At 46.1% G+C, this 18,989-nt stretch overlaps 2 protein-coding genes across 3 annotated transcripts; one reads left to right on the top strand and one right to left on the bottom strand.

Annotated features, from left to right (window-relative positions):
• Nucleotides 1-465: 465 nt before the first annotated feature.
• On the top strand, nucleotides 466-8,010 carry LOC121302423 (zinc finger protein 16-like). Of its 2 annotated transcripts, none has more exons than XM_041232385.1 (5): nucleotides 466-558; nucleotides 2,338-2,645; nucleotides 3,133-4,830; nucleotides 5,620-6,611; nucleotides 7,084-8,010. In XM_041232385.1, exons 2-5 carry the CDS (start codon nucleotides 2,378-2,380, stop codon nucleotides 7,678-7,680), a joined length of 3,555 nt encoding a protein of 1,184 aa, XP_041088319.1. In that variant the 5' UTR covers nucleotides 466-558; nucleotides 2,338-2,377; the 3' UTR covers nucleotides 7,681-8,010. The 2 variants fall into 2 exon arrangements, with proteins under 2 accessions (XP_041088319.1, XP_041088320.1); XM_041232386.1 differs by having other exon boundaries at nucleotides 2,338-2,624; nucleotides 7,084-8,009.
• A 1,668-nt stretch (nucleotides 8,011-9,678) lies between these two features.
• LOC121302497 (zinc finger protein 16-like) lies at nucleotides 9,679-18,989 on the bottom strand. Its single transcript, XM_041232508.1, has 5 exons — nucleotides 18,913-18,989; nucleotides 16,289-16,575; nucleotides 14,068-15,780; nucleotides 11,250-12,241; nucleotides 9,679-10,319 (listed from the first exon to the last, which is right to left on the bottom strand). The coding sequence occupies exons 2-5, from the start codon at nucleotides 16,533-16,535 to the stop codon at nucleotides 9,801-9,803; spliced, it is 3,471 nt and encodes a 1,156-aa protein (XP_041088442.1). The 5' UTR covers nucleotides 16,536-16,575; nucleotides 18,913-18,989; the 3' UTR covers nucleotides 9,679-9,800.

Genomic DNA, 18,989 nt, shown 5'->3' on the forward strand with positions numbered 1-18,989 from the left:
ACGCTGAGGTTGCATCGACAAAATTTCTTATTATATATTATTATTCTATATTATTCTTATATTATGTTATTATTAAATACATTAGCGTTTGAAAATAGGTTTGTGTGCAGTTTTGAAGAGTGTCCAACTAACCATTTAAGACAAGAAAACTTTAGTCGTAAAATACTCTCTCTCGCTCTCTTCTCTCTCTATCTCTATCTCTTTACTTATTTATTTTTTTTGATGTAACACAACAGATAGATAGATGTATAGATTTAGTAGAAAGATTTTTTGTTTTCTTAGATCGGAAGTTGGACCTTATTTAGCCTTATTTTCCAAGTTTTATTTTTATAGATAGATAGATAGACAGCAGAGAGAATTTTTATAACTGTATTTCGGCCCGTCTACCTGTCTGTCAGTTCCGAGAGATTAGTGGCGTCAACTTTCAGTCGTGTTCAACCCCCCCCCCCCCCCGAGACGGCAGCCAATCCCATACAGGAGTGCGCCGGTTCCAAAGACGCGGTATTTGCGCGCATTGTTAATAATGGCGGCGCTGTAGCAAAGACCTGACCGGAGACGGTGAGTCACGTATTGTTTATATCAAACTGAATAAACGTGTCTTTAATAAAATAAAATAAAAATAAATAAAAACAAAGACCGCATCGTGGTGGATGTCGTGCGTAACGCGTGCCGGCATTGCGCATCGGGAGTCTTGTATTGAAATGCAGCTTGTGCGCGGAGAGAGAGACACAGTCGCAGTGGAAGAATCGTTTATGTGTTTAATTCAAATGCAAACAAACTCGCCTGCCGGTCTGAGCTTTCGCACTGGCTGTGATTCGCATAATGCAGCGCAATTTAAAACGTGTGCAGTTACGCATTTAAATGGGGCGTTAAAATCCGAAATAACTCGGAAATGTTGCACCGCAACAAGCCAGCCCATAATATATACAGCATCTGATTTACTTCTTCTTCTTCTTAATAATAATAATAATAATAATATATTTTATAATGCAATATTTTGTATCTATTATTATTATTATTATTATTATTATTATTATTATTATTATACTACATATTTTTTTGCGCTGCTGTTTTTTCTTTTAGAAAGACAGCATTGTAGAGAATGTAATGCCTAACGCCGTGTGCTAGGATAGACACAGTCGCCATGTTTTCAGTTGTTTGTAGATGGGAACAAACTCGCCTTATACGACTCGAAGTGGTAGAAGACAACCTTTACGTTTTGTATCTGCACGTTTTTTAATTAATTCATTTATGCATTGCCGCCGAAACAAATGAATCTGCACCTGCCTGCCTGTCGCCGGTGTGCGTGTCCATGTGTTTGTTAGTAATATAAATGAATAGATTTTTAATGAAGCGTTTGTCTTTTTTTGTCTTTGGGGTTACCCGTACGCAACCAAAATAAATTAAAACACAAAAACACACGGGGTACAGTGTAGAGAGATACAGAAACGCGCGCTGATTGTGCTCCGGCGACTCAGCAGTTTGGCTTGTGATGTGTGAGATTTTAATGTTTGTTGTTTTTTTTGTTTTGTTTTGTTTTTTCTGCAGGGGGTGTCTAAACGTGAAAAAGCAGCTTTTTCATTGGCTACAGCAGATATCAACGCTCCCCTTCCCTATAGAACGAGTCCAGTGAAAGCTGCTGAATAATGTTCCCTTGTTAACATATTGAATTACACCCCCTCTATATAGAATGAACTCCCTCAGCTTCATAGCGTCCAGTGAAAGCTGCTGAATAATGTTCCCTTGTTAACATATTGAATTGCACCCCCTCTATATAGAATGAACTCACTCAGCATCATAGTCAACGTCTCTCTCTCTAGCTGTCTCTCATAACATATTGAATTCCACACACTCTATATAAGCAAATCTTTTGACCACAGCTGTAAATTAGAAACGTCTTTGCCATAGCTGACTCCATCACTGACAGGCTGGTTTATATTCCTGGGATGTATGATGTCACTGACAGGCTGGTTTATATTGCTGGGGTGGATGATGTCACTGACAGGCTGGTTTATATTCCTGGGATGTATGATGTCACTGACAGGCTGGTTTATATTGCTGGGATGGATGATGTCACTGACAGGCTGGTTTATATTGCTGGGGTGGATGATGTCACTGACAGGCTGGTTTATATTGCTGGGGTGGATGATGTCACTGACAGGCTGGTTTATGTTGCTGGGGTGGATGATGTCACTGACAGGCTGGTTTGTATTGCTGGGGTGGATGATGTCACTGACAGGCTGGTTTATATTGCTGGGATGGGGGATGGATGGATGATGTCACTCACTTGCACTGTCAGTTAAACCAGCCCCTTCTAAATTATCTTCTTTCCCTCAGTCCCACACAGATGCAGAGCTGAGATCGGAGAGACCCGACCATGGAGTCTGTTCATCCCAACCCAGCGCTGTACCCACAGGGCGTGGCGCCGATCCGATGGGTGGTATCGGAGAACCGGGAGGTTCGGATCAAAGAGGAGCCCGTGCCATGCTGGGACCCTCCCAGAGAGCCTGTCCCTGTTCCACAGTGTGGACCGGTCTATATGCAGCAGCAGCACAGCCGGGTCCAGTCTGAACAGAACCAAGCCCGCGTACAGCAAGGAGCGGCTGCCAGCGTCCCTTCAACCTGTAAGAAGGGTTCTGTGATGGGTCAGTGTGTGTGAGAGAAGCTCATTGTGAAAGCAATAAACACACGCACAGGGGGTTCCAGTATTGACCAATATCTGAACCCCCTTAACCTAGTGGAGAACGTGAGGGTTTCAAATGACAAGGCAAGTTTGCTGTATCTCATTCCTGTGTGTGGAATATATATACACACACACACACAGTGTACAGGTAATATGCTCAGGTGTGTCTTATTAAACTCCTAGTAAAGGCAGGAATGGATCTGCTATGCAATAGGAGTCTTATTTCTATATATATAAATATAATATAATTTTTATTATTCATTTAGCAGATGCTTTTATGCTGCAGAGTCTCTCTCTCACACACACTGGCTTATGTAAAACCAGAGGTTTGTACAAATTAGTTGTAAGGCTTATTATTCCCATCAATGCTTGATGCCAATAAACCATTCTTAATGTAACGGTGAGTTTGGCTTTTTTAAAATTTATTTGATTTTATTTGTTTTCCACAGACGCTGAAGAGACCGAAGACCACAGGGGGTCCCAAAGTCCCGTCATCAAAGAGGAGGCTTCGGAAATGGAGTGCACCCCCAGACTGGACCCCCCCGACCCCAGGATCCTCCGAGTGAGCCGGTTCGACCTGGAGAGGGGCTCCACCCGCTTCAAAGCCCTCCGTCAGACCCCGTCCCTCGGGGCCGCGGTGCGGGACACGGAGCCCGTCCACATCAAAGTGGAGGTTTACCAGCCGGGCGGAGAGGAAGAGGAGCGGCGGAGCGACCCCGTCCACCAGGAGGAAGAGGCCTGCGCTCTGGAACCTGGGCAGATCAAGGTGGAAGACGCGGAGATGGGTTCTGTTCCCGAGACCCGGCGGTCGGTCCGGATTGGAGAGGAGACGACCGGACAAGCTGCCGTCTCCAGCGTGGACAGCGGACAACCTGCTGCTCTCCTTGGTATTATCAGTGGACAGTCTGTCCACCATATTACTTTCAAAGGGCAAACGCTGGTCTGTAATGCAGATGACGGACTGGCTTCTAGCCATAGTGTGGGCGATGGACGCACCGATCTCCCTGGTTCGGACAACAGACCTACAGCTGTGCAAAATACAGGCAGTGGAGAAACGGATGTTCTTGGTATTGCTGGCGGCCAGCCTCTTCACAATATTGACAAAGGGCCAACGTTGGTCCATAATTTTGACAACGGACACACTTCTGTCCACAGTATGGACACTGCCACCCCCAGACAACGTTCTTCCCACAGCAATCAGACTGTCTCTCCACTGGAAATGTCCTGCATTCGGGAGGAGGAAACTGTCCCTACAGACAAAATTGTCCGCGGTGATGCTGTCGTCACTGGACTGGAGTCCGCACTCAATCAATACCGTGCCCCTGGACTAGATGCTGTCAGTCTTCAAAAAGACGCCTTTAACTGTGTCTCACAACTGGCGTCTGCTCCCGTCAACAATGAAGATCCGCAAGAGGAATCTGTCCACGTAGAAATGGAGGTCCCTCAAGCTGCGTTTGTCCAAAAGGATGTCCACGCCAATGGCGAACGTCAATTGGACTCAACCCAAACTGGCAAAGGTGCCCTGCTTGTGGAATCGGTGCATGCAGACCAAGAGAAGAACCCTGAACCAAAATACGTGCCCCTTAACAAGCTACACGACGCCCGCTGGGACAACAGTCTTCCACAAGTGGAATCTGTCCACCACACCGCGCCTGCCCCTGAACCAGCTCCTGACCGCAGCGGTGACGTCTCTGCAATGGACACTGATCCTGCAGAGGAGAAGGAGGAGGAGGGGGGTGAAAAAGAAGGAGCCCAGATTTCCGATGACACCCCTGAACTTCGGACAGCCCGCTCGGATACGAGGACCCCCGACCCAGACGAGACTGAAATGGAACCTGACCTAGAAAACGATGATCCTGGACCGGACTCGGTCGTCGTTGACAAGAAGGTCCACGAAACCGGATCCCTCCACCCTAACGAGAAGACTTCCGGAGACATGGAGGTCCCAGATCCGAAGACTTTCGACACCAACGCCGCTGAAAAGCAGGACCCTAAAGTCCTAGAAAAGAGAGAAAAGGCAGCCGGCCAAGATGATGATGATGATGAACCGCAGTCTCTCCTTCATAACTGTGAGGATCCCGAAGTGAAATCCGCGCACTCTGGTTTTCCGGAGGCTGAAACGGAAGAGGCTGCCGCTGAGGTGAAATGTGAGTACGTTGCTTTCCACTTGCTTGCTGTTAAAATATCCAGCTTCCGTTTCAATGTAATTTTTTTCTTGATTTTTTGTGTTTTTAGATTCTTTTGGTATCTCGTTTTCTGTTGCAGTTTTGACATCCTGGTGACTTTTTTAAAAGATGTGGAGTTTAAAGCCTGTCACCTTATAGCTGGGATGGAAATAAGACTCCTACTGCATAGCAGTTTAATATCACTGGACTGGACTGGAATTACATTGTAACTGCAGTTTAATATCACTGGACTGGACTGGAGTTACATTGTAACTGCAGTTTAATATCACTAGACTGGGCTGGAATTACATTGTAACTGCAGTTTAATATCACTAGACTGGACTGGAGTTACATTGTAACTGCAGTTTAATATCACTAGACTGGACTGGAATTACATTGCAGGGCTGGTAATCAGACTCCTATTGCACAGCAGTGTCACCCAGTCCAGGTTTTTCTACCAGCTTGATCAGCCCCCAGTGTGTCTAGCTAACAAGCTCAGGTGTGTCTTATCTTAGATCAAAGTGCTCTTATTTCCATCCCTGCCCTGTCGCAAAGACGACGCTGCCAGCCAAAACGTTTGTCTGCTTGACTTGGTTTCTCGTAGTTTTGCCTGCAAACCCTGGCTGAGTGTTAAGGAGCTACTGATGATCAACCTTCAGCTTCTAACAGCAGTCTCTATGAGTGCCCCCCTGTATCACAATTAATAAATCCTCGATTCTAGCAGGAAATATTTACTCTAACCTTTTTTTATTCCTCTCCCTCGAATCCTAGGCACGGTCGTAGAATCCCATGCCTGCCCCCACTGCCCGACGGCTTTTCCCGTGAGTCAGGATCTGGACAAGCACGTGAAAGACCTGCACAGCGAAGAGGATGCCGAGAAACGCAGGACTAGGCCTGTGAGCTCGAGAAGGACTCCCGCACGATCCAGACAGGCGTCCCAGGTGCAAAATCCAGGACCGGCCGGCACGGACAAGACCCGCGGCAAACATAGCTGCCCGGACTGCGGGGAACGTTTCCCCACCCCAAAAACCTTAAAAAAACACAGGGCCACCCACCAGGAAGCTCTGCTCCATCCGTGCGCGGAGTGCTCCAAGACTTTCAGAGACCCGGAGCTCCTGAAAAGGCACCGGCTGGTCCACAGAGAGACGGAGGCTGCCTTTAAAGACGTCGGACTGTCGATTTTAGAGGCAAGCCGCTGGCGGAGGAAACATCAGTGCCCCGAGTGCGGGAAGCACTTTCTCCACACCGCCACCCTCAAGAAGCACCGGCAGCAGCAGCACGGGGGCAAGCCGCGCCCCCACCCCTGCGGCGAGTGCGGTCGCTGTTTCACAGACCAGTCGCACCTGAAGCTGCACCAGAAAACCCACAGCGATGAGACTCCCGTCGCGTTCTGCTGCTCTGATTGCGGCAAGGTTTTCAAAACCAAGAAACACCTGAAAAGGCACCAGCTGGTTCACTCGGGAGACACACCTCGTTTCCCGTGCTCGGAGTGCGGGAAGAGGTTCTGGGACTCGGGGCATTTGCGGAGACACCAGCGCGTGCACACAGGGGAGATGCCCTATCCGTGCGACGGCTGCGGGAAGAGGTTCCGCTTTTCTGGAGCTCTCCGGAAGCACCAGAGGATACACACGGGGGCGCTGCCGTTCCAGTGCGCGGACTGCGGGAAGAGATTCCGGGAATCCAGCACCTTGAAAAAACACGAGCTGATCCACAGTGGGGAGACTCCTTTCCTGTGCCCAGATTGTGGGAAGATGTTCAATCAGGTGTGCAATAAGCCTTTTAATTATTATTATTATTATTATTATTATTATTATTATTATAGCTTTTGTTTAGAGAGAGAGAGATCTATATATATAGATATATATATATATATAGAGAGAGAGAGAGAGAGATCGATAGATAGATATCTCTATCTATCTATATATAAAAAATAAGATGCTTCACGGTTTTAAAGATTGATATTTATTAAAGCAGGGAAAAAATGCCTGTTGTGAAATACGTTTTTTTCTAGAGTTGTCAGAATTGTATTCAAACATATTTCTGTAACGTGAATATCTGACCAAGGAGCCCAAGTTATTTGTAAAAATTTAGAATTAATATCTGGCTCAAAAAACTGGTCAAAAATGTAGGATTATTATTATTATTATTATTATTATTATTATTATTATTATTATTATTATTCAAATGTAGGACCTTATTAACCCATGATAAATTTATTTTGGTTTTCCTCTACAGATCGGGAATCTGAAGAAGCACCAGCAAATCCACGCAGGCTCATCTCCTTACCAGTGCCCGGAATGCCAGCGCTGCTTCAACCGCGCGGAGAACTTGAAGAGGCACAGGCTGATCCACGTGGCCGAGACCCTCCACCCCTGCCCGGAATGCAGCGCCTCCTTCCGCAGCGCGGCGCGCCTCCGCAAACACCGGGGGGAGCAGCACTCGGGAGCGCAGGGGAAGCGGCGCCTTCGCAAACACCAGGGGGAGCAGCAGCGCCTCAGCAAACACCGAGGGGAGCAGCACTCGGGAGCGCAGGGGAAGCGGCTCCTCAGAGTCTGCGAGGAGTGCGGTAAAAGCTTCAAGCACGCCGGGGATTACCACAAACACTGCCGGATCCACACGGGGGAGAAGCCTTACCCCTGTACGGAGTGCCAAAAGAGCTTCAACCACCTGGGGAACCTGAAGAAACACCTGCTGGTGCATTCGGGGGAAACGCCCTTCGAGTGCCCGGACTGCGGGAAGAAGTTTAGCCAGAAGGGGAACATGAAGAAACACAGGCGGACCCACAACGACGACCAGAAGAAGAGGAGGAGGAAGGTGGTTAAGAAGAAATAATCACTCACCTGAGTTGTCCGAAATCTCATCATGAAAACCACATCATTGTGCCTCTGTCTAAATGTATAACTGGTGTCTTCTGTGTTTTAAATAAATACGTAATCATTGCAGAATCTTTAAATCCGATTACAAAATAAATGCATGGCAGATTTTTTTATTCCTATTACAGAATTGAATGGTTGAATTTCCTCTCGTTTTAAAGAAGTGCACTGCATACTTCTCTCAGAAACCGAACAGCAGAAGCGCTTTTAGGAAAATACCTTTTTGTGTTACTACTGATTTTTGTTTCCTATCAATAAAGAAAGATTCGAAATCACCTTTATGATTGCAACATTTTTATTCTGTTAATTTGTGTTGTTTTTGCATTGTGTTAAACTGCTAGAAAACTACTCAAGTTTTTCAAAACTTAATTAAGCAGAGCATAAAAATCAAAGTTATACATCCCGCATCTCATCTGTGTTAACCTAAGAGTTTAGCTCATCAAGTACCCAGACAAGTTCAAGAATGTATCTTTTGCTGCGCTGGACACTCCTTTCCAAACCCAGACTTACACAGTATCTACAGCTGCATTAGCTTTTACAAATTCGTTGCATTAACCCTTTGCAATCCTGTTTTACAATTTTCCCTTTCCAGTCCGATGTGGGACCCTGGCCGACATCATCAAAAAAAGACGTCAGTGGTGAGTCTCTGGTCGTTTTGTCTCTGGAAAAAGCAGAGAAAACCTTTCAATGGCCGAGTGAGACTGATAGGAGCCGAAAAAAGGTAGCCCCCTGCACCCCAGAGATAAAACGTACATAACAAAGGAGACAGCTGCACCTGCATCCAGCGTTCAAAGAATATCACAGACATCTGCAGAGCTTTTTGAGATGGAGTTTGGTGATAAAACAAGTGATCAGGAGAGGATTTATCAGTGTGCACGTCTACAAAGAGGTACGTGAACAGCGAACAAGGGGTGGGGCTTGGCTGGAGACGCAGTGCTGAGTGTCCTTTTTGCGATTCAGTGCCTTTTAAACCTGTTTTACTCTGAAAATATTTAAACCGCGCGTGTGAAAATAAATTGAACCTGACGCGGTCTGAACAGATGGACCGCAAAGGGTTAACTCAAATTAAAATTTATTAAACACAGCAGTGCTTCATCAATTAAAAAGCAAAGACAAAACAATGAACCATCCCATAACTGGTAAACAAAACACTTTAGCATTGCACACGGTGCGGTACAATTGCCTCCCGTTTCCAGCTGTACAAACACCATGGTTTTGTTAATCAGGACCGTGTAAACATACCTTCTGCAAGTGTACCACTGCATTGCCCTGGCGTGTGGAACAAGCTGCAGCATGCGTGAAAGTCAGTCAAAAAGCATGTTTTCGTTTCAAGCTCGCCTTTGTTGTGTCTCCAGTCACCTCTGCGTCTGGATTTCGGCAAATTCCACCACGTGCCAAGTTCAGTAGCGTTGTCTCTGTTTTTTTTTCCCCGATTGCTTCTCTCAAAGTCACCAGCATTGCAGCTACACCAAAACGAAAGACTTGATAAAGTTTGCTACACTGCTTTATAACCAACAGTTGTTTGGTACAGCTCCCGGGGGGGCGGGCTCAGGTCTGAATATTGATGAATCAAAATGGCCCGGGATTAGGGGTTGGGAATACGATCATTGTGACGGTTTTCGGAAGTCAGTCAAAGAGTCTGAAAAGCTTGCGTTCTGACATTCAAAAATTACCAAGGAAAATGGTTTATACAGTACACGTCTCTCGCTAGAGATTGTAACCTGACACAGGAGGCTGTGTGGTCCAGTGGTTAAAGAAACAGGCTTGCAACCAGAAGGTGCCTAGTTCAAATCCCAGCTCAGCCCCTGACTCACTCTGTGAGACCCTCAGCAAGTCACTGAACCTTCTTGTGCTCCATCCTTTGGGTGAGAGGTTGTTGTAAGTGACTCTGCAGCTGATGCATAGTTCACACACCCTAGTCTCATATCTTGTAAAGCGCTTTGTGATGGTGGTCCACTATGAAAGGCTCTATACTAAAATAAAGATTATTATTATTATTATCATTACACCTGCACTTGATAGAAATAAGACTCTCGTTGCACAGCTGCATGATCCCTTTCTGATGACTCAGGTGAGTGATTATTTCTTCTTAACCATCTTCTTCCTCCTCCTCTTCTTCTGGTCGTCGTTGTGGGTCCGCCTGTGTTTCTTCATGTTCCCCTTCTGGCTAAACTTCTTCCCGCAGTCCGGGCACTCGAAGGGCGTTTCCCCCGAATGCACCAGCAGATGTTTCTTCAGGTTCCCCAGGTGGTTGAAGCTCTTTTGGCACTCCGTACAGGGGTAAGGCTTCTCCCCCGTGTGGATCCGGCAGTGTTTGTGGTAATCCCCGGCGTGCTTGAAGCTTTTACCGCACTCCTCGCAGACTCTGAGGAGCCGCTTCCCCTGCGCTCCCGAGTGCTGCTCCCCTTGGTGTTTGCTGAGGTGCGCCGCGCTGCGGAAGGAGGCGCTGCATTCCGGGCAGGGGTGGAGGGTCTCGCCCACGTGGACCAGACGGTGCCTCTTCAAGTTCTCCGCGTGGTTGAAGCGGCGCTGGCATTCCGGGCACTGGTAAGGAGCTGAGCCTGCGTGGATTTGCTGGTGTCGTTTCAGATTACCCACCTGTAGATTAAAACCAAAACAAAGGCATATCGTGGGTTAATACAATCCTGGATCTGACGAGTTTTTCAAATAAGACCCTAAATTTTTTTTAATTTTTCAACAGATGTTAATTACATAATAAAATAACTTGGGCTCCCTTGGTCAGATATTCACGTTACAGAAATATGTTTGAATACAATTCTGATAACTCTAGAAAAAAACATATTTGACAACAGGCATTTTTTGTCCTGCTTTAATAAATATCAATCTTTAAAACCATGAAGCATCTTATTTATATATATAGATAGATAGAGATATCTATGTATTGATAGTATAGATAGAGATCTTCTCTCATGATACACTATAAGACTATATATAACCTCATATTATCTATATTATATTTTGGTCCTATGATAATATAGATACTCTATCTCTCCTCTCTCTCTCTAGGAGAAAAAATCTAGCTTATTATAATATTGTGACACATTGCTTTTTTTTTTTTTTTTTTTTTTTGTTTTCCTGGGTAGTAAGTGTTATTTCCTAATTGCTTATGCCTCAAAAGTATAGAAAATGGCTATTATTCCCCACAAACTTTGCTTTTGTGACCAGGACAGTATTTACAGTTTAATCGTAAATCTCGAAAAACTACTCACTTCTAAATCTTTTGTAGTCATTTTTGTATTACTTTAGTATAAATACATGTTAATTTGAATTCATATGTTGTTTTATTCTGACTTTATGTGAACGAAAAGACACACATTTGCCCGTTCTCCCATTGGAAATAGTGATATTTTGAAATATCGCTGTCCTGGTCACAAAAGCAAAGCTTGTGGGGAATAATAGCCATTTTCTATACTTTTGAGGCATAAGCAATTAGGAAATAACACTTACTACCCAGGAACAAAAATTGTGTTACATAGTGTAATATTAATTAACAGGCTTATTACACACCTGATTGAACATCTTCCCACAATCTGGGCACTGGAAAGGAGTCTCCCCACTGTGGATCAGCTCGTGTTTTTTCAAGGTGCTGGATTCCCGGAATCTCTTCCCGCAGTCCGCGCACTGGAACGGCAGCGCCCCCGTGTGTATCCTCTGGTGCTTCCGGAGATCTCCGGAAAACCGGAACCTCTTCCCGCACCCGTCGCACGGATAGGGCATCTCCCCCGTGTGCACGCGCTGGTGCCTCCGCAGACGCTCTGGATCCCGGAACCTCTTCCCGCATTCCGAGCACGGGAGAGGAGGCGCGTCTCCCGAGTGAACCAGCTGGTGCCTTTTCAGGTGTTTCTTGGTTTTGAAAACCTTGCCGCAATCAGAGCAGCAGAACGCGACGGGAGTCTCATCGCTGTGGGTTTTCTGGTGCAGCTTCAGGTGCGACTGGTCTGTGAAACAGCGACCGCACTCGCCGCAGGGGTGGGGGCGCGGCTTGCCCCCGTGCTGCTGCTGCCGGTGCTTCTTGAGGGTGGCGGTGTGGAGAAAGCGCTTCCCGCACTCGGGGCACTGATGTTTCCTCCGCCAGCGGCTTGCCTCTAAAATCGACAGTCCGACGTCTTTAAAGGCAGCCTCCGTCTCTCTGTGGACCAGCCGGTGCCTTTTCAGGAGCTCCGGGTCTCTGAAAGTCTTGGAGCACTCCGCGCACGGATGGAGCAGAGCTTCCTGGTGGGTGGCCCTGTGTTTTTTTAAGGTTTTCGGGGTGGGGAAACGTTCCCCGCAGTCCGGGCAGCTATGTTTGCCGCGGGTCTTGTCCGTGCCGGCCGGTCCTGGATTTTGCGCCTGGGACGCCTGTCTAGATCGTGCGGGAGTCCTTCTCGAGCTCACGGGCCTAGTCCTGCGTTTCTCGGCATCCTCTTCGCTGTGCAGGTCTTTCACGTGCTTGTCCAGATCCTGACTCGCGGGGAAAGCCGTCGGGCAGTGGGGGCAGGCATGGGATTCTGCGACCGTGCCTAGGATTCGAGGGAGAGGAAGAAAAAAAGGTTAGAGTAAATATCTCCTGCTAGAATCGAGGATTTATTAATTGTGATAGAGGGGGGGCACTCATAGAGACTGCTGTTAGAAGCTGAAGGTTGATCGTCAGTAGCTCCTTAACACTCAGCCAGGGTTTGCAGGCAAAACTACGAGAAACCAAGTCAAGCAGACAAACGTTTTGGCTGGCAGCGTCGTCTTCGCGACAGGGCAGGGATGGAAATAAGAGCACTTTGATCTAAGATAAGACACACCTGAGCTTGTTAGCTAGACACACTAGGGGCTGATCAAGCTGGTAGTAAAACCTGGACTGGGTGACACTGCTGTGCAATAGGAGTCTGATTACCAGCCCTGCAATGTAATTCCAGTCCAGTCTAGTGATATTAAACTGCAGTTACAATGTAATTCCAGTCCAGTCTAGTGATATTAAACTGCAGTTACAATGTAATTCCAGTCCAGTCCAGTGATATTAAACTGCAGTTACAATGTAATTCCAGCCCAGTCTAGTGATATTAAACTGCAGTTACAATGTAATTCCAGTCCAGTCTAGTGATATTAAACTGCAGTTACAATGTAATTCCAGTCCAGTCTAGTGATATTAAACTGCAGTTACAATGTAATTCCAGTCCAGTCTAGTGATATTAAACTGCAGTTACAATGTAATTCCAGCCCAGTCCAGTGATATTAAACTGCAGTTACAATGTAATTCCAGTCCAGTCTAGTGATATTAAACTGCAGTTACAATGTAATTCCAGTCCAGTCTAGTGATATTAAACTGCAGTTACAATGTAATTCCAGTCCAGTCTAGTGATATTAAACTGCAGTTACAATGTAATTCCAGTCCAGTCTAGTGATATTAAACTGCAGTTACAATGTAATTCCAGTCCAGTCCAGTGATATTAAACTGCAGTTACAATGTAATTCCAGTCCAGTCCAGTGATATTAAACTGCAGTTACAATGTAATTCCAGTCCAGTCTAGTGATATTAAACTGCAGTTACAATGTAATTCCAGTCCAGTCTAGTGATATTAAACTGCAGTTACAATGTAATTCCAGTCCAGTCTAGTGATATTAAACTGCAGTTACAATGTAATTCCAGTCCAGTCTAGTGATATTAAACTGCAGTTACAATGTAATTCCAGTCCAGTCTAGTGATATTAAACTGCAGTTACAATGTAATTCCAGTCCAGTCTAGTGATATTAAACTGCAGTTACAATGTAATTCCAGTCCAGTCTAGTGATATTAAACTGCAGTTACAATGTAATTCCAGTCCAGTCTAGTGATATTAAACTGCAGTTACAATGTAATTCCAGTTACCCAGTCCAGTGATATTAAACTGCAGTTACAATGTAATTCCAGTCCCAGTCTAGTGATATTAAACTGCAGTTACAATGTAATTCCAGTCCAGTCCAGTGATATTAAACTGCAGTTACAATGTAATTCCAGTCCAGTCCAGTGATATTAAACTGCAGTTACAATGTAATTCCAGTCCAGTCTAGTGATATTAAACTGCAGTTACAATGTAATTCCAGTCCAGTCCAGTGATATTAAACTGCAGTTACAATGTAATTCCAGTCCAGTCCAGTGATATTAAACTGCTAGGCAGTAGGAGTCTTATTTCCATCCCAGCTATAAGGTGACAGGCTTTAAACTCCACATCTTTTAAAAAAGTCACCAGGATGTCAAAACTGCAACAGAAAACGAGATACCAAAAGAATCTAAAAACACAAAAAATCAAGAAAAAAATTACATTGAAACGGAAGCTGGATATTTTAACAGCAAGCAAGTGGAAAGCAACGTACTCACATTTCACCGCAGCGCGGTCCAGCTCGGCGGCAGCCTCTTCCGTTTCAGCCTCCGGAAAACCAGAGTGCGCGGATTTCACTTCGGGATCCTCACAGTTATGAAGGAGAGACTGCGGTTCATCATCATCATCATCTTGGCCGGCTGCCTTTTCTCTCTTTTCTAGGACTTTAGGGTCCTGCTTTTCAGCGGCGTTGGTGTCGAAAGTCTTCGGATCTGGGACCTCCATGTCTCCGGAAGTCTTCTCGTTAGGGTGGAGGGATCCGGTTTCGTGGACCTTCTTGTCAACGACGACCGAGTCCGGTCCAGGATCATCGTTTTCTAGGTCAGGTTCCATTTCAGTCTCGTCTGGGTCGGGGGTCCTCGTATCTGAGCGGGCTGTCCGAAGTTCAGGGGTGTCATCGGAAATCTGGGCTCCTTCTTTTTCACCCCCCTCCTCCTCCTTCTCCTCTGCAGGATCAGTGTCCATTGCAGAGACGTCACCGCTGCGGTCAGGAGCTGGTTCAGGGGCAGGCGCGGTGTGGTGGACAGATTCCACTTGTGGAAGACTGTTGTCCCAGCGGGCGTCGTGTAGCTTGTTAAGGGGCACGTATTTTGGTTCAGGGTTCTTCTCTTGGTCTGCATGCACCGATTCCACAAGCAGGGCACCTTTGCCAGTTTGGGTTGAGTCCAATTGACGTTCGCCATTGGCGTGGACATCCTTTTGGACAAACGCAGCTTGAGGGACCTCCATTTCTACGTGGACAGATTCCTCTTGCGGATCTTCATTGTTGACGGGAGCAGACGCCAGTTGTGAGACACAGTTAAAAGCATCTTTTTGAAGACTGACAGCATCTAGTCCAGGGGCACGGTATTGATTGAGTGCGGACTCCAGTCCAGTGACGACCGCATCACCGCGGACAATTTTGTCTGTAGGGACAGTTTCCTCCTCCCGAATGCAGGACATTTCCAGTGGAGAGACAGTCTGATTGCTGTGGGAAGAACGTTGTCCGGGGGTGGCAGTGTCCATACTGTGGACAGAAGTGTGTCCGTTGTCAAAATTATGGACCAACGTTGGCCCTTTGTCAATATTGTGAAGAGGCTGGCCGCCAGCAATACCAAGAACATCCGTTTCTCCACTGCCTGTATTTTGCACAGCTGTAGGTCTGTTGTCCGAACCGGGGAGATCGGTGCGTCCATCGCCCACACTATGGCTAGAAGCCAGTCCGTCATCGACATTACAGACCAGCGTTTGCCCTTTGAAAGTAATATGGTGGACAGACTGTCCACTGATAATACCAAGGAGAGCAGCAGGTTGTCCGCTGTCCACGCTGGAGACGGCAGCTTGTCCGGTCGTCTCCTCTCCAATCCGGACCGACCGCCGGGTCTCGGGAACAGAACCCATCTCCGCGTCTTCCACCTTGATCTGCCCAGGTTCCAGAGCGCAGGCCTCTTCCTCCTGGTGGACGGGGTCGCTCCGCCGCTCCTCTTCCTCTCCGCCCGGCTGGTAAACCTCCACTTTGATGTGGACGGGCTCCGTGTCCCGCACCGCGGCCCCGAGGGACGGGGTCTGACGGAGGGCTTTGAAGCGGGTGGAGCCCCTCTCCAGGTCGAACCGGCTCACTCGGAGGATCCTGGGGTCGGGGGGGTCCAGTCTGGGGGTGCACTCCATTTCCGAAGCCTCCTCTTTGATGACGGGACTTTGGGACCCTCTGTGGTCTTCGGTCTCTTCAGCGTCTGTGGAAAACAAATAAAATCAAATAAATTTTAAAAAAGCCAAACTCACCGTTACATTAAGAATGGTTTATTGGCATCAAGCATTGATGGGAATAATAAGCCTTACTACTAATTTGTACAAACCTCTGGTTTTACATAAGCCAGTGTGTGTGAGAGAGAGACTCTGCAGCATAAAAGCATCTGCTAAATGAATAATAAAAATTATATTATATTTATATATATAGAAATAAGACTCCTATTGCATAGCAGATCCATTCCTGCCTTTACTAGGAGTTTAATAAGACACACCTGAGCATATTACCTGTACACTGTGTGTGTGTGTGTATATATATTCCACACACAGGAATGAGATACAGCAAACTTGCCTTGTCATTTTAAACCCTCACGTTCTCCACTAGGTTAAGGGGGTTCAGATATTGGTCAATACTGGAACCCCCTGTGCGTGTGTTTATTGCTTTCACAATGAGCTTCTCTCACACACACTGACCCATCACAGAACCCTTCTTACAGGTTGAAGAGACGCTGGCAGCTGCTCCTTGCTGTACGCGGGCTTGGTTCTGTTCAGACTGGACCCGGCTGTGCTGCTGCTGCATATAGACCGGTCCACACTGTGGAACAGGGACAGACTCTCTGGGAGGGTCCCAGCATGGCACGGGCTCCTCTTTGATCCGAACCTCCCGGTTCTCCGATACCACCCATCGGATCGGCGCCGTGCCCCGTGGGTACAGCGCTGGGTTGGGATGAACAGACTCCATGGTCGGGTCTCTCCGATCTCAGCTCTGCATCTGTGTGGGACTGAGGGAAAGAAGATAATTTAGAAGGGGCTGGTTTAACTGACAGTACAAGTGAGTGACATCATCCATCCATCCCCCATCCCAGCAATATAAACCAGCCTGTCAGTGACATCATCCACCCCAGCAATACAAACCAGCCTGTCAGTGACATCATCCACCCCAGCAACATAAACCAGCCTGTCAGTGACATCATCCACCCCAGCAATATAAACCAGCCTGTCAGTGACATCATCCACCCCAGCAATATAAACCAGCCTGTCAGTGACATCATCCACCCCAGCAATATAAACCAGCCTGTCAGTGACATCATCCACCCCAGCAATATAAACCAGCCTGTCAGTGACATCATCCACCCCAGCAATATAAACCAGCCTGTCAGTGACATCATCCACCCCAGCAATATAAACCAGCCTGTCTGTGACATCATACATCCCAGGAATATAAACCAGCCTGTCAGTGACATCATCCACCCCAGCAATATAAACCAGCCTGTCAGTGACATCATCCACCCCAGCAATATAAACCAGCCTGTCAGTGACATCATCCACCCCAGCAATATAAACCAGCCTGTCAGTGACATCATCCATCCCAGCAACATAAACCAGCCTGTCAGTGACATCATCCACCCCAGCAATATAAACCAGCCTGTCAGTGACATCATACATCCCAGGAATATAAACCAGCCTGTCAGTGACATCATTCACACACACACCCTCACCCCACCTACAATTTTAGGATCGACACAGAATAAAAAATACAAAACTATAAGAACATAAATTTAGTTTTTTTAATTTTATTTAACATTACATTGTAATCAAAGAGACTTCAACATGAAGTCTAACCATAACAATGGTAGCTTTCACTGGACTCTATGAAGCTGAGGGAGTTCATTCTATATAGAGGGGGTACAATTCAATATGTTAACAAGGGAACATTATTCAGCAGCTTTCACTGGACTCTATGAAGCTGAGGGAGTTCATTCTATATAGAGGGGGTGCAATTCAATATGTTAACAAGGGAACATTATTCAGCAGCTTTCACTGGACTCTATGAAGCTGAGGGAGTTCATTCTATATAGAGGGGGTGCAATTCAATATGTTAACAAGGGAACATTATTCAGCAGCTTTCACTGGACTCTATGAAGCTGAGTGAGTTCATTCTACATAGAGGGGGTGCAATTCAATATGTTAACAAGGGAACATTATTCAGCAGCTTTCACTGGACTCTATGAAGCAAAATTTGTTCATTCTACAGGGGGAGGATGATGCAAAACTTTTGGTCAGAGCTGCACGCGTTTTTTTCAGGGGGGGGGGGGGCGCTACACTCAATCACAGCCTCGCTCACTGCACATATGCAGCTCACCGAGGACCTGCTCAACCGCAACAAGCACGCATTTCTGCAGCTCACCGAGGACCTGCCCGACCGCAACAAGCACGCATTTCTGCAGCTCACCGAGGACCTGCCCGACCGCAACAAGCACGCATTTCTGCAGCTCACCGAGGACCTGCCCGACCGCAACAAGCACGCATTTCTGCAGCTCTCTGCGCGCTACCGACAGGGTTACGGAATGCGTTTGTTTATTTCATTATTTTATTTTATTTTTGTTTGGTTGTACTCTATGTTGCACACGTGCAACCTCAAGCAGAGACTCGTGTTTTATTAAATATTGTCATATTCTTTGAAATAATAACACAAGTCGCTGGTCCAAAAAAATTTTTAAAAAATGACGTGAGGTGGCGATTTAATTATTTGTTCCAGCGTACAAATAATAATAATAATAATAATAATAATAATAATAATATAATAATAACAATAACAATAATATAATAATAATAATAATAATAATAATAATAATAATAATAATAATAGATACAAAATATTGCATTATAAATATTATTATTATTATTATTATTATTATTATTATTATTACTATTATTATTAAGAAGAAGAAGAAGTAAATCAGATGCTGTATATATTATGGGCTGGCTTGTTGCGGTGCAACATTTCCGAGTTATTTCGGATTTTAACGCCCCATTTAAATGCGTAACTGCACACGTTTTAAATTGCGCTGCATTATGCGAATCACAGCCAGTGCGAAAGCTCAGACCGGCAGGCGAGTTTGTTTGCATTTGAATTAAACACATAAACGATTCTTCCACTGCGACTGTGTCTCTCTCTCCGCGCACAAGCTGCATTTCAATACAAGACTCCCGATGCGCAATGCCGGCACGCGTTACGCACGACATCCACCACGATGCGGTCTTTGTTTTTATTTATTTTTATTTTATTTTATTAAAGACACGTTTATTCAGTTTGATATAAACAATACGTGACTCACCGTCTCCGGTCAGGTCTTTGCTACAGCGCCGCCATTATTAACAATGCGCGCAAATACCGCGTCTTTGGAACCGGCGC

This window comes from Polyodon spathula, chromosome 29, assembly GCF_017654505.1.
Source record: "Polyodon spathula isolate WHYD16114869_AA chromosome 29, ASM1765450v1, whole genome shotgun sequence".
NCBI lineage: Eukaryota > Metazoa > Chordata > Actinopteri > Acipenseriformes > Polyodontidae > Polyodon > Polyodon spathula.